General features: G+C 46.4%; 1 protein-coding gene across 4 annotated transcripts in view; it reads left to right on the top strand.

The window, feature by feature from the left end:
- Positions 1–23,068, top strand: part of Frmd4a (FERM domain containing 4A) — a 600,187-nt gene that overhangs the window by 565,333 nt on the left and 11,786 nt on the right. For all 4 annotated transcript variants that reach the window (XM_029471433.2, XM_021186444.2, XM_085835220.1 and 1 more), the window contains 6 exons: positions 7,994–8,127; positions 11,507–11,629; positions 15,581–15,809; positions 18,143–18,199; positions 21,882–22,122; positions 22,881–23,045. In XM_029471433.2, coding sequence (XP_029327293.1) covers positions 7,994–8,127; positions 11,507–11,629; positions 15,581–15,809; positions 18,143–18,199; positions 21,882–22,122; positions 22,881–23,045 — 949 coding nt within the window. The remainder of the gene's footprint in view (positions 1–7,993; positions 8,128–11,506; positions 11,630–15,580; positions 15,810–18,142; positions 18,200–21,881; positions 22,123–22,880; positions 23,046–23,068) is intronic.

The following is a 23,068-nucleotide window of genomic DNA, read 5'->3' as shown; positions in this document are numbered from 1 at the left end:
TGGACTGTGAAACTGGGCAGGCTGCAAAGGCGCTGTCTGCGGAATGGATGTTTCTGGACTCATCTGAGCAGGTCTGGCCTGAGTTGAAAAGGAGAGGAAAACGGAAGGTGGTCTCTTCCGCTTCTATTTGGTGGAGGGTGGAGGTAATAAACTCACTCCTATGGGTAACCTTGTACCCTCTGATGATACTAGGATAGATGTATGTACCTGTGAAAGAGAACTAAGACTGACACTGTATAGTCTGAGTAAACGACTTTGGTGGTAAGGTTTTAACATCAGAAGAGAGATCTCCCTGCCCTCTTCCAGACACATCAGTATTTCTACTTAGCAAGCTCTGTATCAACTTCCTCATCTTTGCTGAGAGCACAGAAGAAAGATCATGGAGATTTGCATTTAATCTCCAGACCTCCATATTACAATAGAGCAAGAGCCCTGGGACAGCAGGATCAGCTCCTGGGGTTCCTGAGCCAAGGAACGGTGCGCCTAACGGTGCACAAGTAATGGTTTCAATTAGATAATCTATCAGATGCTGTTAATGATTAAACACAGATTGTCTCTCTATTCACCTCCTTCCCTTCTTCTTAGCATGGAGTGCCCTCTTCAAGTGACATTTGTGTATTTCCCTTTTGGCAAAAAGTGCCACTTAATCTCCCCCAAGAGCAAGCCACCCGAACACTCCCAGACACCCCCAAAAGATGCTTGCTTTTCAAAGAGCTTCCACATCACTACTTACTGAACTAATGATTGCATTTGTAAAGTCTCCAAGGCTGATGAAAAGTTCTCCAAGCATGTGTTGTTCATGTTGGAAATCACACTGAACTTGCAGAGATGGCCCCTGGAGATGGCACACTGATCCTGCCATCTGCAACGTGGCATTATACCACAGAGTCTCTAGGACTCTCTGATGTAAGAAATTCATCCTTGAGAACTTCTCTGGGAAATAAATATCTCTTTGTCATAAAGGGGAGTCTAACCCCTTTCTCCATATTTACTCCTGGGTATCTGCCAAGCCTCTCCCTCACAGCTTCTACAGATCTGTTGGGACTTGGCTGTCTTCATTTTCTTGTCTTAACTTTTCATTTTCCCCTTAAAGGCCAAACAGGCAGTCATTTCCTTCCCTCGATTTTACAGACAACAGATTTCTTTCTTGCTGGGGGTGGAGTTGGGGGATATTACTATTTGTGTTATAGTTCCCTTTCTTCCAAAGAGGAAAGCTCCCCTTACACCTTCTGGGTTGAGGGTGGGAGCATGGGGCCTGCTCATCTGCATCTGTCTGTGAAAACAGATGCACAGGTCTCTGCGAATCCTCGGCAGGATGCAAACTCATATCCGGTGCCGACTGGCTTGGGATCTGTGGAATGACTGCAACAAATTCTCCATCACAGCTGAGTGAGGAGAGCCTTCCATATGGTCACAGGGAGAGGGCTTCTGTTTGCTCTGTGGCCCCTCCACATGTGGTCTCTTCACATCCAGCTGCCACCAGCCCAGTCTACGTCCCCCAGCTAGAAAATGGAAAATGGGTCCCAAGTCCACAGTAATATCTGTGATGCCATCTGGCTGGCCCTGAAGATCCCCAAATGCCCACTGAAAATGACTGTCTTTGCCTAGCCATGTCTGGATAATAATTATCTTCCTGGGGCTGAGAATGTAGCTCACTTGGTGGAATCCTTATCTGGCGTACTTAAAGCCCCAAATTCAATCCCAGCACCATATAAATGAAGCACGTTCATATTCACCTCTTTAATGGCAGAACTCAGTAAGTAGAGGCAGGAAAATCAGGGTCAAGGTCATATATATGGAGGTCAAGGTCAAGGTCAGCCTGTCTTCTTCACGATCAGCTCTTCCTCACACCCACCGGTGACCTAGTTCAGTAGAATCCTTTGGGTTAGGAGTGTAATGTGATCGTGGACTCTAGCCTAGCATCCAAGTAGAGATCTCACTAACTCAGGAAAGGTTTTCTGGAGAACTCGGCTGATGGTAGGTTTCCTGGCTGTCATCAGAGGGAGGCTGGACCTCCTCAATGAAGTGACCATTCAGAAACCAAGCCAGTCCCCTAGCTGGCCCCTGTGTTGTGGTGCCTCCCGGGCAACGATTGTGCCCTCCATCCTCATTGTTTGCTTGTCTCCGATTCCTCAAGTGGGTGGAACTGAGGGCTGAGACTATGTCTCCCCCATATTACCTTGCACATGGAAGGGACTCCAAAAACCTCTGTTGTCGCACCAGGAGATCTGAACCGCCACTGGCTTCCTCTCCTTTGGCCTTCTCTTGAGTTTTGACATCAGAGTATGTGGCGTGTGGTCCTGCCAGGAAGGAAGATGCAAGCAGATGCAACCCACAGGGTGTTGCCTTGACACCAGAGCAGTGAGACAGAATGTTTCCCCTCTCACAGAGTTTCCATTCAAAGGATAAGCAGGCCACACAGAACAGAGCTTGTGCCCCACCTCTGCCTCCCTGTGCCAGCCACCATGACCTCTGTGGTAAGAGTAGAGGTAACGCTTCTCTGAGGACTCAATGAATTGTAGCATGTAAGAAGTCCCTGCTGAGTTTTAATAAACAAACAAACAAACAAAAAAAAAAACAAACAAAACCCACTTTTCCCCCTCTGCCCACAAGCTTCCTGAACTGACAGGGCCAGCTACACCAGCCACCACTCCTCATTTTCTTGCCTGTCCACTCAGGGCTCTTCCTTTTTTTTCCTTTTTGAATCATTCTGAAATGGAGATGCCAACACCCTAGTAAAAGCCAGGGAAGATTTCTAAGAACAATGACTAGTATTCACATGGCATTTAGCTTGTTCTGAGTTATCTTTTAGCATTGTCCAAACGTTATCCTGCTTCATTCTCCCAATATTTGTAGAGCCCTGTTTTTAATTGCCCAGTTCACAGGAAACAGAGACCTAGGAAAGTTCTAGAACCTGCCACCTCCCATCCCAGATCCACTCAGAAGCTAAGCTGAAACATTCACACAGACCCAATAACCCTAGACCCCAGACTGCAGGCTCCAGCTTTAGGAGGGTGCTATACCAGTTTATTTCCCAGACTATCCTTTTCTGTACATCTGAGTACCCTCTTCAAAAGGATATTCATGTATTATCAGTTACCTTTCAGAAATATTTATCTCACCTGCTTTTCACTGGCTCCTACACCAACCCGCTATTCCTTCCATCCCTTCCCGGGCAGCGCCTGGCTACTGTTTTTTTTTTTTTTCTTTCCATGTATCAATTTTGAAATTTCACTCTTCCAGGTACAGTAGAGATGACCGATCTATCTTCTTATTTCATCTTACAGATAGCTCCAGTTTAAGACTATTTAGTATTCAGGATCAGGAAGAGATAAACCCTTTAGGCTTTTGTTGGTAATTAGACATCCATCCCCACCTCCCTGCCCCCGCCCCTCCACCTCTGCTGCCTCTGTCAGGAGGCAGGGTTGGGAGAGTGTCATTCCTAGAGGTTTGGGTAGTGAAGGAAGGAGGTCAGACTGGCTATAACATTCCTTTGGTAAAACTTGAAGAGATGAAGGCTAATGGCTGAGAAGGAATGGCCTAAGTTGGTTGTTTATTGGGTAATCAGTGTTTCAAGTTTGGAAACATTTTAGAAGGTGGTCACTTTCTAGGTAGGACCAGGATGGTTCTCAAGAAGGTGAAATGCCAGCCAGGCAGTGGTGGCGCACGCCTTTAATCCCAGCACTTGGGAGGCAGAGGCAGGAGGATTTCTGAGTTCGAGGCCAGCGTGGTCTACAGAGTGAGTTCCAGGACAGCAGAGAAACCCTATCTGGGGGCGGGGGGAGGGGGGGCAGGGGGGGGGGAAGAAGGTAAAATGCCAAAGCCTTGCATTGTTCAACAGTAGATATAGGATGACAACCTCACTGTCTTTCTCTGTCACTGTCCTTTTCAAAGATAGCAGATTTATGTGGTTTTGCCAGTTGTATGGGATTCACATATAACCCTGAAGGGGTTTTGCATGTGCAATATGTATTGGTTCAAACAATTGATAACAGACTAATTATAGTGCCAGACTTCCCCAAGGCCAGATATAGACCATGAAATTATGTTTGTCAGCTGGGTGTGGTCGTGCAGGCCTTTAATCCCAGCACAGAAGTAGAGGCAAGTGATCACTGAGAGTTCAAGGCCAGCCTGGTCTACAGACAAACAAACCAACCCAGATGGACAGGGTAAAGTATCATGTATTTGTGTCTTGAACTTATAGTTGGAGAAATTCCCATTGGGCTAAGTTTCTAATTCTGTTTTTGCTATTGATGTGGCCAATGCAGAGAGCATCTTTACCTTTTGATTTCAGCCAGTTTTGCTGGCTTCCTTTCTTTAACCCTTTTAGAAGGCAAGCATCTCATTCAGGGACCACCTAGAGGGCACTCGTGAGAACGCGCAGCCTCAGGGAGAACTATGGGCCTCTTCTTTGGATGTTCTTTGAGTGGACTTGTCCCGAGGCACTTGGCTATCTCTTCTCTGGGTGGCCATGCATCCTTAGCTACTGGTCACAGCCCACAGGCTTAGAACATGCAAGCTCTTACATAGAGAAGTCATCCGATTGCTTGCCTCAAATTAACTGATTATCCTTCAACACAGAAGGCAGTGGGATCTCTTTTCAAATGCAACAGGTACCCCGCTCCCCAAGACAAGGTTTTGCTTACTCCTGGCCATCCTGGAACTCCCTCTGTAAACCTAGCTAGCCCCAAACTCAGATTCACCTGCCTCTCCCTCCCAAGTGTTGGGATTAAAGGCGTTGCACCACAATTGGCAAAGGTACCAGGTTTATGTGGAGCTGCCTTGAGCTTGTGAAATATGGGATGGAGACTCACAGCCCACTAAGTATCCAAACCACACTCCCAACTCTATCTGCAGTAGCCCCTGAGGCAGATCTGCAGTCTTGGTGCTTAGGAAACATGGTTTGAAAATACTGCCTGTTACTGCTTCTTTCTGTAGCTGGAGCTCCGGACTGCTCATTCTTCTAAATCATTGGGTGACGTTCTTATCTTTGACTGATAGATACCTCATTAAGAAGGAGCAGTTCATTTCAATGATTTCTCTGATTCTACACCACTAAGGTAAATCAAACCCGTATGTGAAGGATTTGCCTAGCCCAGGCACAGTGCTAAGTATTTTATATGCCTTATCTCATTCGTTCTTTACTACCGAGATAGGAGAGCAAATGCTTTGCTCAAGAACCACCCATCTAATGAATGGCTTAGACTTTATCAAATCCAGATGTTTCTCATCTACCAGGCTGTCCAGTTACCATTAAAATGGAATCCTGTGTGTCCAGGGTAGCCTGGTTCAGTTACTTACTTGCAGGAGTATAACCTAGTTCCAGGCTCTGTATTCTTCGTGAAGGAATTTCCAGACTCCCAGTGTGCAGTGGGAGCCAGCTGGCATTTGGGGTGCCAGCTATACACAGACAGACTCAGGAGCTATCAAGCCTGCCAAGGCTCTCTATCCCATTGAATGTGGGTTGATGTTTAAGTTAATTATTAGAAATAATAATTTAGGTAGCCATAATGAGCCCCACTACTCAAGGCCAAATCTTTACTAATCCTATAAGAGCAGACCAATCATCCACAAATTGTATGCTTGCTTCCTAAAATTTAATGTTGTGGTGAGTTTTGCTGTTCCCAACTATCTAGGACTCTTAGCTTTGACTCAATAAATCACCCTTTCCTATTGAGAGGTTAGGCAGGGGTGAAGGGAATACAATGAATTTTTCACTCATGCTAGAAATTCCTTAATCTTTTGAACTCAAGTTTTCCCCAGGCCTGTTTTTAAAGTCTGACTTCCTTCCAGTATTATTTTACATCCTTATTAATTTTTTAGATGACAGAGCAGAGAATGCCTCATTAAATTTTCCTATCTTCAAATGGGATTGGAGGTGGGTACTAAGAGACCCAATTAAGAGTCATAATGATTTTTTTCAGGTTGCATTAGATGGACATAGCCCAGGGAGGTTTAGAGCCGATAAGCACATGGTAGTGAACTTAGGGACATGAAAAACGTTAACCAACAGCAAACAAGGGCGCCTGCAATAAGATCCAGTGGTGTGATACCCGAGAAAGGCACATCTGGACTGAGTCTATAAGGACCATGAGGTAATGGAGTCTCAGCAAGGATCAAGCGTTTGCTGAGTTTGCTATTGAATTTGGACACCTGCAACTAAAGCATGTCAGAAACTCAGGAAAGAGTTACAGCATGGTCCAAAGCTTGGCAGGTAGCTTCCATAACGGAATGATATACAAGCAGTACATTATTACTCTTTTTTTTTCCACTAAGATGAGATACAATTTAATTATAACACCCAAGTATACAACTGACAATATTTATTTGTTCCTCGGAAAGCATAAAGATGGTTTGTTCTTACAGTGACAGATGTCTTCAATTTCAAGCTCAAATGGGCCAGAAAAGGGAGAGAACATAGCCTAAGTCATAGTCAAATTGTACGTAGACACTGAGAGTTCTCCATCACTAGGATCTCAGGGATCTGGGAGAATGGAAATCAAGGGAATATGGGCTTCCTGACCAGAGGAGACCTTGAAGAATAGGATGGTATGCTTAGAGGTCTGCTTTGGGTCTAGCAGAGCTGTTCAATGCAAAGACACAGAAGTCGGCATTCTGAGACATCTTTACAACTGAGATAGCCTCCAATCCATTGCCTGGTCCTGGAACCATCCAAACATTCAGTTGTCTCTTAAAGAAATACAGTCCCCAACCCGCACCCCACCACCACTACAAAGTCCTTTGGGGATTTTTATTAGGATTGCTTTTTCTTATATTGTTTAATTCATGGCAAATTGGCATCTTTAAAAAAACAACATCTGGATCCAGGTCTACAGTAGTCACCTCTGTTTATTTATATCTCTAGTTGTTTCCAGCAAGGAGTTACACTTTTCATAGTAGGATGCTCATCTTTACCTACACTAATTTAAGTCCCTGAAATGGCTTCTGGTAGGCCAGGCTGGTTTTGAACTTGCATTCCTCCTGCCTTGGCATTTGAGAAACCGAAGTTACAGGCATAGATCCAGCTCTCTGGGGATGCGAGAGTTGGTGGTGGTAAAGTCTGAGCCCCTGGATACATACTCGGTGCTATCTGTTGATTTCTAATGGTTCAGCTAGTATGAATGAGAGAAGGAATGCAGCCATTAGCCTGGCTACGTCTAGGGAAGCCATCAATACACTCTATAACCCATCAATGTAGAAAGGGCTGCTAACCTCAGTACAAGAAACCTGCTCCAGGAGCCAGACACTGCAACCTAGAAATGAATCTTTTGGTCTAAGCTAAATTCCTCCAGTTGGTATCTTCAACGGTTGCCTCCTAAAAAGTTTGCATATCTAGAAGCCTGCTGTTTGAATCATGCAGACAAGCTAGCCAGGAGAGCAAGAAAAGTACATTTAAGGCTCTTGAGAACTATGCACCACTCTATATTGTATTCTTTCCATTAGGAGAAACGTTTTCTCAGCATATAGCACTCAGATAAAATCGAACAAAATTCAGTTGGTATGTGTGTTCATGTGTATTATTATTATTATATTACCTGTGATATGTAATTATTATTATACCTGTCTATATTTTCAAATATTTTGCAAAGAACAGATATTATCTATGCAATAAGCAAAAATCAGCATCTTTCAGTAGACAAGAAAAAATTTAAATCATGATTGAAATTACTAATATTAACTTAAACTTTACTCTCCCCCTCCCTTTGTAAAGCATATAAAAATTGGCTGGTGTGACATGTCTTAAGACAATCAGAAATGACAGTGTTCTTGCTCAGGAGAGTCCACTCCCCTGCCCGTCCTTCGTGAAGCTATCCATTCCACATGGTATTTGAATTCACTCCTCATGCTTGCAACAAGCACACCTGTCTCATTTCACGCTCCTTGATTCCCGGGGTAAATCCCATACCCGAGTTGTGAGCTCTGGTGGATTTCATTAGTGGTCCAGATGTGTGTCCCTTGTCAGCCGCCTAGTAACCCTGCTGTTTATCAACAGGTTCTCAGGAATCAGATAGCTCGCAGTCAGCCAAGAAAGACATGTTGGCTGCCTTGAAATCCAGGCAGGAAGCTCTGGAGGAGACGCTGCGCCAGAGGCTGGAGGAACTGAAGAGATTGTGTCTCCGGGAAGCTGTAAGCAATTAAGTCTGTGTTGTTTGTCAAGTCATACATCTTCACTATGAACAAAAGGCAGGGTGGAGACAATACAACTGACTTTCAGGAAAACATGTCCTCTCCCTCCCCAGTGCTAGAAACACCCACCCCTCCGTGATATCCTTTGTTAGAAACTAGGTATTGAGGAAACACCATACCAGTTAAAACCGTCTCTACTGAATCTTACATGACACATACACCCTGAAGCTAAATGACGAGTCCCTCTAACAGTCCCCAAACCATGCATGCATGGCACACCACACAGAACATGTCCTCACAGGACACTACCTCAGTCTATATAATGTCCTACCACATCTTGCTTCCCAGAAGTTTCTGCCTGCTCATTGCTGGAAAGCTTTTGCTTCTTCTGAGTTTGTCGTTGGTTTGTCATTGGGTACAATGTAGCATCACTGCAGGCCAACAAAGACCCCAGGGTGGCACCTGAAATACACACTAATCCATTAAACCTGCAGGTCCACTGTTTCTTTAGATCTTTCTTTTTGAAATGGAATCTTTGCCTAGTTTGTGGTGGTTGCTGCTGCTGCTGGTGGTGTTGGTTTGTCAGCTTGTTGTTGTTGGTTTTGTTTCTGCACCATTGGGGATTGAACCTATGGCCTCACATATGCCAGGCTAGCATTCTTCCACTGAGCTATATACCCAGCAAAGTAGTTCTTGTAAGTTTGATGTAAAACAATGTTGCATCGGGCTGGAAAGATGGCTCACTTTGCCAGTGTGAGGACTAGAAGTGAATCCCAAGAATCTAGATAAAAGCCTGGCAGAGTAGAACACACCTACCATCTCTTTGAGGAGATGGGAGGGAGGGAGCAGCTAGCCTAGCATACTCAGAGACAAGCAACAAAAGGAACCTTGTCTCAAACAGGGCAGAAGATGAAAGCTGATACTCAAGGGTTGTCCTGTGGCCTCCACGTACCACAAGTATACTCCACCCCCCCACATACACACACCACTCCTACAGACAATGTCTTCTTCAGTCCCAATAGCAATAGAGAGAGAGAGAGACTCCCTCAATCCACTTTGACATTTATTAAAATGTCCATTCTTCCCTTGTAGACTTCATTTCTTAGTGTAACACATACAGTCATGTGCATGTGTGTGTTGTGTGTACAAACACCCTGAAGCTAAATGCTTCACATGACTACAATGTTGCTCTCCTGGGAGTGGTTGTACTCCACAGACCCTGACCCAAAGCTCCGTGGGTAAACAGTTCCGGATGGGAAGCGTGGAGAGTGCCCCTAACTAAATCCAGGAGGAACACCCCCTCCCCCACATAATAATGCTTTGCAGCAGGAAGAGGGAACCAGTGGGCCTGAAAGTGAGATCACATTACATTTCAACTTGGCTTAATTATGTCTGGATTGATTTAAACCGGAGCTTGCTCAAGGCAGAACCACATTAGCACAAATCCATTGCAAATCAGGAAAGCCAGGGGCCTGTCTGGGGGGGAGGGGTGTGTGTGCTATGTGATACTGTAAATATTAGCGGCTTTTTTTTTATAAAGACTATGCTTGAACAAGAGGGGAAAAAAGTGGGTCCTTGGTGTCTGCCTCTCATAAATTTGTAAAGCCTTGTTTTGTGTTTAATAAAAGAAGTCCCTAAACCAAGCAAGGACCATACATTACAGCACGTAAGGAACGTGTCAAGGCGAGGTTGGCATGTACCATAAAATCTTCACAAAGGCAATGTAAAGAAAACAAAAGCTCCCACTTCCTCTGACTTTGAGAACAGAAAATATAACTTAGGTAGAAACAACCCAAAAGCCAGCCCCTTGACAACGTGTGTTAACTTCCACCAGAGTCTCCTGACACGCGTGAGATGAAGGGATCCAGCAGCCTCCCTGCTAATTCCCGGCTCACAGATCCTCCAGACTCAAGTAGCAAGCAACACTGACCCCTTGGGAAGAGAGCAGCCACGCGAGGCAGAGTGGGAACCATGGGTGTTCCACAGTGAGAGGGCCCACTGCCATGCATTCAATTACGTCTCCACCACGGGGCTCTGGTGAAATCAGATTTGTAGATGGGGAATCAGACCTTGACCTGGGCACTTTCAAGCCGTAGCCAGCCGCGTTTTAAAAATATAGACTGAAACCACAAACACTTTGGAGTTACAAATCCATGGAAGAGGTTAACAACCTCTTCTGCCACGGCTCAGAAAGGAAGTCCTGACAGTGTGCTGTTTACACATATATTAAAATAACAATCTTACAGGCTGTTGTTTGTAGAAGGCCTAAGAGGGAAGCAGATAGGAAGTCACAGATTAAGCAAGTGTCTCAGAGACACTTATGAATCTTTTTTAAAGAGAGAATATTTCAGAATAGCAAACAGTGGGATATCCTGCTCTAAAATTCTAGAATGCTTACATAAGGAATAAAAGATCCATTGAGCTACTTCCAGTGATATGAACACAGAGGAGAAGAGGCCCAGGATGTGGGGAGGAGGGGTGCTTGTGCACACACATACCACACAGACGCACATAGACCACATAGACACACACAGACACACATACCCTTTTAGTCAGCCTTCTGCTGTTGAATGCAGAGCTGGAGCTAAATGACGATCAGTCTCTTCTAGGCAATGCAGTTCCCTGGCATTTGACATCCAGATAACACTCCCCATAGGAAGACTCATGTGGGAAAAGACATACAAGCAAGCAACAACAACAACAAACACTTAAGTTTCCAAGTGGGAGTAACTGATGCAAGTGAAAAGAATCAGTTGTGTTGATTGCTGCTCACTGATTGTGTGGCATTTCTTCACACATAGTAGGTTCACAGGAAATGCTCACTAGATCAACATATGAATGAAAATGGACCATAGTGAAGTCCAAGAGAAGTTCTATTTGCTTAACAAAAGGGGGTGGGGGGTAATAAAACCCCAAAGCACATCTGTTCTGTAGCGAGGGAGTGTTAGCATTCATTTTTTTTGTAGAGGTTAAATTTCATAGTGTGAACTATTCCTCCTACCCTCTGCCCCCCAGTACTGGGGAGTGAACTCAGGGCTTCATGCATGCTGGGCAAGCACACTGCCACTGAACTCTTTCTGCAAACCATTTTTAGAGGAGGTTGTTTTGTGGAGGTCTTCTGAGATGGCTCATTAGTTAGCTCATTAGTGGTCTTAACTCTGTGATCCTCCCCCCTCAGCCTCCTGAGTAGCTGGGCTGCAGATCTGTACTGTCAAGCTCTCCCATGAACTCTCATTAAACATAGTGCTTAATGCTAGTGGGTCTTAGGTAGGTATACATTGGATTGCTGCATCAGTTTGTGTGTCCTCGCTAAAAGATAAGCATGTCCTCTGATCTACATGATATACAACCTCTCTGAACTGCTCTTTTGCGTATGCAGGAACTCACAGGAAAATTGCCTGTTGAATATCCCCTGGATCCAGGAGAGGAACCACCTATTGTTCGGAGGAGAATTGGAACAGCCTTCAAGCTGGATGAACAAAAAATCCTGCCTAAAGGAGAGGTACGCTCCTCGCTCACGGGAGTCTTTCCCGTTATCCCACTTGTATTACCCTTATTTGTCCTTGTTGGGGTTGCTAGGGTCTCTGTAATTTCTTCATTGTTTCTAAATTCCCATATTTTCCCTTTTACCGTGTTTGGGTCAGCTGGCTAGTTGCTGTATGGTTTTCCTTGACAGGCTGAGTTTGCTTGCCTGAGTGTACATAGTTGGGTCTCTGTTGAGGTTGTTTATCTGATACTATAGTCTATTTGCAAGTGGTCAGTTAAGGTTAGGGAGGGCATTCCACTAGCATGCAAGTATCCATCTTAGTAGTGGCCTTGATACTCCTGATCTTGCCTGATGTCACACAGCTCCCATCGGCTTTGGAAAGACTTACATGGAAGAAGGGAATTTCCGGCCACAGTTCTCATTGGCTGGGTAAGGACAGGAAGGACCTGCCCTCTACCATCTTAAGTCACATGGCTACTAACATCACGGCATGGACATGTAGCCTATGATTGTTCTGTCATGGCCTCAGTTGTCCCATTTGGAAAAGCCATATTTCAACATGATTTTTATCTTCTTTGGATGGAATACTGGTGAGGGCTAAGACTGGAGAATTATATTGGAGGATGATCAAAGCTCTGCTGAGCATATTGGCACACACCTTTAATCCCAGCACTTGGAAGGCAGAGGTAGGCAGATCTTTGTGAGTTTCAGGCCATCCTAGTCTACATAGTGAGTTCCAGGACAGCCAGAAATATACAGTGAGATACTATGTCAAAAAACAAAAAACAAAAAACAAAAGTCCAGGTTAACCTTCAGGCCTCTAGGTCTCCCCGGTCTACGAAGTGAGTTCCAGGACAGCCAGGGCTACACAGAGAAACCCTGTCTCGAAAAACCAAAAAAAAAAAAAAAAAAACCAAAAAAAAAAAAAAAAAAAGAGAGCTATTCATTCATGCTGTGGTACAGAAGACTCAAGAACACTTCAAGACCCAGCCTGGCACATTAGTTATTCTTGTTGCTGAAACCAAATGTCCTGACAAAAGCAGAAGCGGGGAGGGGTGTCAGGGGAGGGTTGGTTTACTTTATTTAGTTCACAGTTTGAGGATGCAGTTGGCTTGGTGGGCAGAGTGTGGGGCAGCAGGTTCACACTGCAGGGCGAGATGAATGCTGTCACTCAGCTCACTTCCTCCATCTCACAGAATGACATCACCCACACTTAGGGAGGGTCTTCTCACTTCAATTACCTTAGTCTTGAAAATCTCTTGAGGACATTTGACAATTAAGAGTAACCACCACCAAGGGAAAGAAAAGCAAGGAAGGTATGTTTAGCCTTTTAAGGAACTTAGAAAAAGACATTTTCCAAAGTCAGGTCAGTAGGAAGGTAGAGAGCATGCTGAGGCCCGTGCCTGAGGCCCATGCCTTAGGCCTGCAGTCACAGACCCCTGCAAGGCTACCAGGCACCCAGAGCACTTCATCCAAAGTGATACCTAATCACGCCACTGCCTCTTCCATATGTTCAAGTTTGACTCTGACTTCGCTGGGTTATCACTAGGAATAAATGAGCTAGACAATCATTTCCCTGGACACTTACACATGCCTGATGCTCAGCAGACAACCGCTGGAAGTAGAGATGTCAGAAGAGGGGAATGGCTTAGAGCACTGTGTGGTCAGGTGTCTGTCTTCCAGAGCTGGCGCCACATCACAACCTAAGCTTTGAAAAGCATCCCGTGTTTAGTGAGTGTCCTTTAATGCCTGGCTCGGGTTCCTGTGGTTGTAGTGTTTTCTGCTTTTCAAGAAAGCCAGCCCTAGGGTTCTGAGGATTCCTTGCCGGCCCCATTGCATCTTTTGGAACTTCATAACAGGAAGCAGATAGACTTCTGCAGCACTTCCTCCCAATGGAAAGAGTCTTGCTTTTGTTCTGGGCTGCCCCAGTGCTCCTGGATGCTGGCTTTGCTTTCCTGGTCATACGACTATTTCTACAGACAATCCATTGAGTCTCGTCCTTGACTCGGTTGGACTATCGAGACTTGTTCTAGACGCCTGTAAACCTCAGGGTCAATGTCTTGGACCAGAGCTATCATACCCACCCGAGAACAGCTGCTTCAGGGAGCCCAGATTCACAGACTAGTCTTTGTCCCCGACTCATGGCTCTGGGCAGGAGTCCATATTGATATCCTTCTTCCTCTGAGCAAGCAAGTGCAGCCAGCACTGGAAGGATCTGGAAGGATTACTGTCTCTAAGTGGCCCTTTTCCTCCCACTGCTGCTTCTAGACTTGAAGTGCTCAAAAGCCAATGAAATCAGGCAGAGTGTTTGCCTTAGAAGGCCTCCCTACCCCACTCCACCCCGAGCTTGGCCTGTTGTGCTGAGAAGCATATTATTGGACCACCGTAATAGCAAGACATGTGGAATCCAACAAACACAACAGTCTCCGCTTCCTTAGCTTTGTCATTCTCTGCCAAACCTTAATGTAACTGCAAATCACCTAACACAAGATATGTGTTCTTTAATGGCTATGTTGGGTACTGAGAAAAGAGAAGCCACTGTGTGGTTGTTATACATTTATGTAGTGTGAGCTTTATCTCCTATGAGTTCCTAGAACATGCCCAGGCTGCTAGCCCTTGCACTCACCCAATCAATACTCAAATTCTGGAATAACTGTTGCTGCTTAGAGCTAGCTGCAATGAAATGGTTTCCCTAGTAAGTCAGTTTACTTTTTCGTTACTATGACAGAATACCTGGCAAATGCAACTTAAAATAGAAAAAGGATTTGTTCGGACTCCTGCTTTCAGGGACTAGGATTTCACTCTGGAGCAGAACCTGGAGGCGGGGCCTGTGGTGAGGGAGCAGAGCCTGGAGGCGGGGCCTGTGGTGAGGGAGCAGAGCCTGGAGGCGGGGCCTGTGGTGAGGGAGCAGAGCCTGGAGGCGGGGCTTGGGGTGAGGCACGTTAAATCTTGGCATCAGAACGGGAACAGAGCTTGAGCAGGAGGCTGAGTTATCAGCGCTGACCCTTCCCACCGTAACACATTCCAAGCCATCTCCTTCCAGCTAGGACTCACTTCCTAAAGGTTACCAAACTTCTCAAAACAGTACCAGTAACTGGTAGCCAAACGTGAGGGATAGTTTACATGCAAAGCATACAAACCAGGGAAGAGACAAATCAAAGAAATGACTGCTTGATGCTTAAGGGGATTCTGCATTCAAGCATAGATCCTAACACACACACACACACACACACACACACGCACACGATCTTCCTCCACTTTTGGCATCACCTGGTGTGTGTACATGTGCAGATGAGACATCTAGACAATAAACCAGCAACAAATGCTCCACGCAGGGTCTTCCAGGGTCTGGGTCTAAGGCATAGCAGGCACCACATCCTTACTCTTGCCAGGTCCTGAGCTCAAGGGAGACTCGTCTTGCTAAAAGGGCCAAAGGAATCAGTGGAGCTGGGAGGGAGTTACACAGGAAGGGGAAGGGAGAGTCTGCAGCCTATCCAAGGAGAAGGGGTGGGGGAACTGGTTCTACCACCCACACCCACATCATCCTTGCCCCCTACAGGGCCCAGAGGGCCTTTATGAGCATACAAGTGTGAAAAGAACAGTTAGGGCTTGCAGAAAGAGCTGCCCAAAGACGCATAGGTGTGTGGGTGTGCACCCTAACACAAGGCACACAAAGATGTAGGACAGAGGGGGATATGTGGGAGGATCGGGAGATGTACATGTATGAACAACTCCCAGAGGACAGTGACATGATCCAGAGATCATGCTCCAAGTAGAAAAAGAAAATGGTAGCTACTAGCAATGGTTCTGACTTTCCTCTAAGGCTTGGTCTTCATCAGGCCTTTTGTAGAGAAAGAAAGCCCCAAAAGTCTGAGGGCTGGGGCCTGGGCTAGAGGTGGGCAAGGTCGAGTCTCCTTGGGCAGCAGCATCTTCAGAAGGTGTAAGCATTGGTCTTCCCTCCCACAGGAAGCTGAGCTGGAACGCCTGGAACGAGAGTTTGCAATTCAGTCCCAGATCACAGAGGCCGCCCGCCGTCTAGCCAGTGACCCCAATGTCAGCAAAAAACTGAAGAAGCAAAGGAAGACCTCTTATCTGAATGCACTGAAGAAGCTGCAGGAGATTGAAAACGCAATCAACGAGAACCGCATCAAGTCAGGGAAGAAACCCACCCAGAGGGCTTCACTTGTCATCGATGGTCAGTGCCACCCACAAGCTCCCGCCCCGCTCCCAGACAACCAGGTCCTGTTAGGTCCTCTGGATCCTTGCAGGCTCTAAGTAACCTCTTACCCACACACCTTATGGTTTATCCCTGGGAAGGGATGGGTAATGATAGGTGATTAGGACGTTCCATCCTAATGATGCATTGCAACTGGAGGAACAAATGAAAGGGTCCATCCACAGAACCCCCATGTCACTTATGACACCTCTCTGGGGAACCTAGAATGAGCCAACTCTCTTCTTCGATGTCACCATGAACTAAGGAGGTTACTGTGATAGTCCAGCTGAGCCTCAAGATAGCGAAGGCTCTGCAGTTCTCAGAGACCTAGCCTCCTTTCCTAAGACTGGAAGGCAAAGTGGGTAGACAGTGTATTGGAGTTAACTCCTTCAGGCCACCATTCTGTACCCAGTCTCCTTCCCTCGGGCTGGTTCTACCAAGAGCTTCCTATCCCAAGCACTGTGGCTTGAAGGATTGGGCAGTCCCTCATGGATTGTCTGGAGTACGTGCTCTTATCCCAGCTCAGGGCTTCGGTGATGATGGTAAACCAGAAATCCCGCAAATCCACCCACAAGCATCAGGTCTCTCCCATGATTATCATCTTTTCTTTTTCTCCAAGTCATTGAATTCTTGATAATATATGTTGAATTATCCGGAGGGCATGAATACTGAGAATACCAACTTAGTTCTAAGACAGAAACTGATATAGAGGTTTTCAGGCTCTTTCTGTGTCTCTGTGTCTACCTGTCTGTCTGTCTGTCTGTCTGTGTCTATGTCTGTCTGCCTGTTTCTGTCTCTGTGTGTGTGTCTGTGTCTGCCTGTCTGTTTCTGTGTGTGTGTGTGTTTCGTAATGGGTGCAAGGTTTCAGTCTGGGAAATGAGAGCCCCGTCCAAACAGAAGATGTGTGGTGTGGTTGTATAACCATGTTGCTGTACTTAAGTCCCATGAACACTTAAAAGGAATGAAAATGATAACCGATGTTATGTATATTGTAAATATATAGATACAGATTTGTCCCCTAGAAATGTGGGTATACTAAGGAACCAGTGGTGGGCTGGAGATTACAAGATACCAAGGCCTGTCTCCTTGCAGTCCACCTATCAAACAATAGGGAAAAGATGGGTTCACAGTTGGGAGGGACAGTCCTTTCACTCTAGGATGTGCCTGCTGCCATTCTGTCTTACTCTGCTGCCCTTTGCCCCACTTTCTAGCAGGGCTACAGTGAGTCGGTCCCTCTTCCTCATCACCTCCTTTGGGGCCTCCTTGAAGGCATTTGAACCTCCCTGTTCTGTAGAATCTCCTAGAAGCAGCGTCAGAGCTATGTCTGGGAAGAGCAGCCTGGGGACAGGGGGTGGGGGATAATGCCTGTCTCACCAGGTGGCCTCGGGGCGCCCATTCACAGGCCTGCCCTGCCTGAGTGAGGGCTATTTTCTTGGGTCTGCTGGCAGCACTGGCTTATAAATCATCATTTGTACCAGTTCCGGGATTTCTTCCACGCAAGCCTCCAGCCATTTTTGTTAACTGCTCAAGAATCTGCCTTGCTGCCATGGTGAAGTAATGTCCTCATCACAGAGGCCTGTCTGCGTTAGGCGTGAGCACGCTCCTTAGGGCCTCAGAAAAGCTGAAACTCAGAATCTAAAGGACTTGGACTTTTGCTAACATCTCCCAATGAACAGGATTGCTTCAGACAAACCCATCTTTCCTGGGAGTACCTCAGTTTCCCCAGTGGGAGGGAGGATCCTTTTACTGTCTCTCTCTCCAGCATGTTCCTAATTGAATGGTGACTATAAAAATAAGCTTCAGAGAGATGGAGTCTGTATTTAGCAGGCTTGTTTTCTCTCCTAATCACTTAAGTTCGTTGAGAAACCCTTTATAACCATGTGAGCAAAACTGAGTTCCCTCCCCTGGTTTCGGATCTGTTGAATAACAGCTGCTCCTTCTCTGGTTTGGCTGGTACTTGCCCTGAGTTTGTTCTAGAACAATGGCGTGGTTTAACCGGGTCCTACCTCCTTTCTAGGACAGACTAAGCCATAGCATCTGATGACCAAGAGCCTAAGTACACAAAGACCAGGGACCATTGCAGAGCCAGGGCCCACTGCAGAGCCAGGGTGGGGAGGATGGCCCTCTTCCACCAGACTGTCAAAGGAAACACCCAACAGCATCTTTATGATTCAGGGCTTCTTCCTTACTGATGCAAAAGAGATGGGAGGGTGTGGCCAGGACTGGGGGGAAGGTCACGGTTCCTTTCCTACTCACTGGACTGTGTTTCCAAAACGTGTTAACCCTGTAGACTTTCACTTTTTATCTTCCAGATGGAAATATCGCCAGCGAAGACAGCTCTCTCTCGGATGCCCTCGTTCTGGAAGATGGTAGGTTGTCCCATTCTCTGCTCTTGTACGTGGATCCGTATGCTGCCTGGGAATGGCCTTGTAGACAGGAAAGAGGCAGGCTGAGCCGGTGACTGGATGGAGTCCTTGTACGCTCTTTTTTTCCCCTAAGAGTCCCTGTTGAGCTCACAGTGGTCTACATTTACACTGGTTTTCCAGGGATGGCAGCCTTTGTATTCTAATAGCATAGAAAATAAACATGTATGCTCTGAAGCCCATGGGTATGGGTTGGACACTCTTGGGATAGATGGCCTAGAGAATTATTCTTGGCCCACATAAGCCAAAAGAATAGATTATATTCTTGAAGTGGTATCTTGTCTCTGTAATACTCAAAGCACTTTTTTGGCTGGCATCGTAGCTTTTATCCTGTTGTCTCAGCACATGAGAGTTAGAAACAGAGGCAGGATGATCAAAAGTTCAAGGTAACCGAAACTATATTGCAAGACCCAGTGTCAAAACCAAACAGGGCCTGGGAGTTTATGTGAGAACACTTGCCTAGCGTATGCAAGGCCCCGAGTTCCACTCTTGGGCCAAAACAAAACAAAACAGAAAAGAAAAAAAAAAAAAAAAAGAAAATTTTGAAGTAAAGAGCCTGCGTTGTATGTGTCTTCCTTTGGGTAGTTCTCTCTCTCTCTCTCTCTCTCTCTCTCTCTCTCTCTCTCTCTCTCTCTCTCTCTCACACACACACACACACACACACACACACTCGGAAAGAAGCAGACATTTATTTGTGTTACACAGCAAAGTTTGGGCCCTACTGGAAGAGTCTGAGCTATAGGAAGGACTTGGTCCATCCTCTGCTCCTGAGACAAGAGTGAGAATGTCCCTTTAGCAACACAGACAGTCTTGGAAACTGTTATTGTTTTATTTCCTGTTGAATTCTCAAACCTGGCAACTGCCAAGGGATATTTTCTTGGTGGGTCTTAGAAAAGGAGTTGAAAGCCCCTCCCACCCTCTACAGAAGCAGGCATTCGAGACTTAGAACCATTTCTGAAGCTCACCCTTTGGTTGCTAAACCAAAACATTGGAAAAGGAGAACACTAATTATATGGAAATCTATTAACTGGTAGTTAATTATTTTTGCCCTCTAGGAAAACCTCAGGCACCCAGTGGTAAGTGGCTATTCAGACAGAAAACATGAAAGGCCTACCCAAGTCACAGTAATAATGATAATTGCCATAATAATAATGATTGCTCTTGATGTGGGAAAACCTAGGGAATAGCTACCCAGTTGTCTTGCCCTTGCTACTAGAAATCAGATTGTTGAATTTGACTGTCTGCTGCATTAAGTGGGTGGGGAGGCCGTAGTGTTCCATGAGAACACAGAGGCCTGTTTGGAATATGAAGCCCTCCCTGGCCTAGCATTGATCAGTGTCACCCTGGTCTGCCAAGGAAGGAACAAGCTAGTGGTGTCCCCTTGTACTAGGAGTTCCCAGGGTTATATGTAGTCATTAGCTAATTTTGAGACATCATGATAACAGTTTTGCTCAACGTCCTGGGCCTCCGACCTCCTGAGAGCTGGGAGTGCCTCCTCCAATGTCCTGTGTTCCCACTTGAGGCTCTCCTCTCACCTCCTAGAGACTCCTCCTGTCTGATTTGAAGGACTAGCAGGCATAGACCAGAACATATATATCTGACCTTTGAATTTTGGTGACTGAGAATTAAGCTATGAAAATCCGAAAAGTTGAAAATGGATATAGGATTCCATGAGTGGTTGGTGGTGAAATTTCCCCCCAGCCCCCCAGGCCCCCCTCCCCCTCCCTGTGAGCACTGGGCATTCCCTCTCTTCCCAAAGCCACCTCCCACCAAATCTCTTCATTAAACCCTCCTCCTGTCTGTTGTTGATTTTCCCAGGATCAAAACTGCAAGAATAACAGTTCTAAAACAGGATTTTCACCCTGGCACATCTATGCTTATGTTAAGAAAGTTTTCTTGTAGCTTTCAGGTCAAATCTCAACTGCTTGCCTAGAATTCAAGGTCCCACACTATCTAGGCACACTCAGAATTTCTCCTCCCTCCCCTGTCTCTCCGCCCTCTCCTCCGCTGAGTAGAAGAACCTGCTGCTTATACCTAGCCCCCTCACCTCTAGATTTCTACTCCGTTTCTGTCCTTCTCTGCCCCATGGTTCATTGCTTCCAGATAGCGCCTTTGGGGTTTGGTTGGGGATTGATGTTTAAGATTGGACCAGGTCCCAAGGAACTCAGAATGGTATTAAACCCACTGTGTAACAGAAGCTGGCCTTCAACTGCCCATCTGCCTGACTCTGTCTACCAAGGGCTAGAATTACAGGCAAAAGTCACTATGCCATATGAGACATCTGCCTTCTTTGGTTAAATGGCTTTGCTTCCTTTGGAAGCCATCCAGCATATAGATGTGCGAAATTGCACTCCAGAGATGGTGGAGGTAGGGTACTATTTTGACTGTGCTGCTGGGTACTTGGGGGATAGGGGCAGGGCATATTGCTTGTGCACTAGCTGGACTGGGGGAGGGAAGCTTAGCCTGGTGGAGATGAGTGCAGTGCCGGCAATGATCACATTCTGGAAGAGAACCGTGAGATTTATTGGGGTGGGGTGGGTATTTATGCCCCTGGGGAGGTAGCCAGGGTCTCTGGGGTGAGGTCTGTGTGGCCTGTACCAATGACCAGGACAGGGGTGTTAGAAGATGCTTCATTTATATACTCAGGTGTTGGGGGAGGGGGACTTATAAGGTCAAACAAGGAGTGAAGGCTGATAACTGTCAGGATAATAAATTCTTACTAGGGTTGTTGTGGCCGGAGCTGGCTTTATGGCTCCAGGTTGAGACTGGGGAGATAGCCAACCCCTGCTGGCCTACCTTTGAGGTATCCAGGCTTGAATCTCCCTGGACCCTTCTTCCTCTGTAACCCTGGGCCATCAAGGTCCCAAAGGACTGGGACCCTCTTCCTCTAAAACACCTTGAACCGAGCTGAGGATATAGCTCAGTGGAGAGCCTCGAAAGAGGCTCTGGGCTCCATTCCGACATCACAGATTAAATATGCCAGGATAGATTATAGAAAACGTAAGAAGCTTGTGAGGGAAGCATGGATGGGAGAAGGCGGATCTGTCAGCACTTAAATACCTCACAGATATACTTCCAATTCAGGTTTTTCCTCCAACAAATATTTATTGAGTACCTACTAGGTGCCAGCTGTCATTTTAACCCTGAGGACACAGGGATTAACAGAGCAGATAAAATCCTCAAGAAGGTTAACTCCCCTCCCCCCAGAGCAAAGGAGATCTGTTTAGTGTCTCTCCAAACATACGTCATGGCATAGCTCCATGATAGAGCACTCGCTTAGCATGTCTGAGGCCCTGGGCTCATAGCACCAAATTTAAAAAGGAAAAGTTAGAATGTAATACTCCATTAGCCTGGTTAATATGAAGCAATCACTTGTTGGTGACACTGAATCCAACTCAGACTTTATTCGCACTTAAGCAGATGTAACAGCAGTGCCCTTCACATTCAGTTAAGCCCGCAGTCTGGGCTCTGCCTTGACCTGGATTGACCCCTCTGTGGAAGGGTCACAGGGTCCTGGCACATATGTGAAGTGTAGCTCCAAGGCATTGACATGGTATGTTTGGGCAGAGGCTCCATCTCTTGTGGAAATAATGTCTCTGATCAGTTCTTCCTCCTCCTGCCCATGCAGAAGACTCTCAGGTTACCAGCACAATATCCCCCTTACAGTCGCCACACAAGGGACTCCCTCCTCGGCCACCTTCATCACACAACAGGCCTCCTCCCCCACAGTCCCTGGAGGGACTCAGGCAGCTGCACTATCACCGTACCGACTATGACAAGTCACCCTTAAAGCCCAAAATGTGGAGCGAGTCATCTTTAGATGAGCCTTATGAGAAGGTGAAGAAAAGATCCTCCCACGGCCATTCCAGGTGAGCTACATTGGGACACCCAAATGAGGTCTCCGGCTACGCTCAAACAGAATCAAAGGCTTGCCCCACATTACAACCTACAAATACTGCCAAAGGATACTCTTTTCCTCCCTGGAACTCACAGTTCAGCTTGGCGCACAAAGCCCTCTGCTGGCAAACCCTCAGAAGTACAGATTTGTCGTCTGAAGGTAGGGAGGGGGGAGGAGGGAGGTAAGGGCTTGGCTCATAGTCAACCTGTTGGCAGATGGATTTAATGCTGTTACATTTCACAGGAATTAATTAGGAAATTGTAGCCAGCAGCATTCCAGAATGGCAAAGGAGAGCTGGATTTGAGGATCCTCAGGGTGGTAGAGAACCCTACACCATCTTCCCGCCGAGTTCTGGAGCCAAGCAGCTGTAACGCAAGCTGCACACATTATCAGCTCATTGCTTGGTTAATATCAATGTCGTAGAGAGGATTATCTGGAAGACATTTAGGCCCGCTTCTGTTTTCCTCATGTTCCTTAATTAGCTCCAGAGGGTGCCCTAGCAGGTACTGTATCTCGGAAAACAATACTTGTTAAGGATGAAAGCTCCAGAGAATAGTCACCCTGTGCTTAAGTGCAAGGGGTGGAGGGGGAGAAGTGGAATAGTGAGAGCCGGAGTCCCGGGCAAGCTCTCCCTGCAATTAGACCTACTGTCCCAAGCTAGTCAGCCCCTACCAACACTGCCACATTGTATTCGTGTGATCAGCATGGCTTCCCTCTTCTTGCTTGCAGCAGCCACAAGCGCTTCCCCAGCACAGGAAGCTGTACTGAGGCAGGAGTAAGCAGCTCCTTGCAGAACAGTCCCATCCGAAGCCTCCCACACTGGAATTCCCAGTCTAGCATGCCATCCACCCCAGACCTGCGCGTCCGGAGTCCCCACTATGTTCATTCCACAAGGTGAGTCTGCTGGGCCTTTAGGC

This window comes from Mus caroli, unplaced genomic scaffold (assembly GCF_978045245.1).
Source record: "Mus caroli unplaced genomic scaffold, Mus_caroli_1 scaffold_2, whole genome shotgun sequence".
Classification (NCBI taxonomy): Eukaryota; Metazoa; Chordata; class Mammalia; order Rodentia; family Muridae; genus Mus; species Mus caroli.
This window is presented reverse-complemented; position numbering and strand designations above follow the sequence as displayed.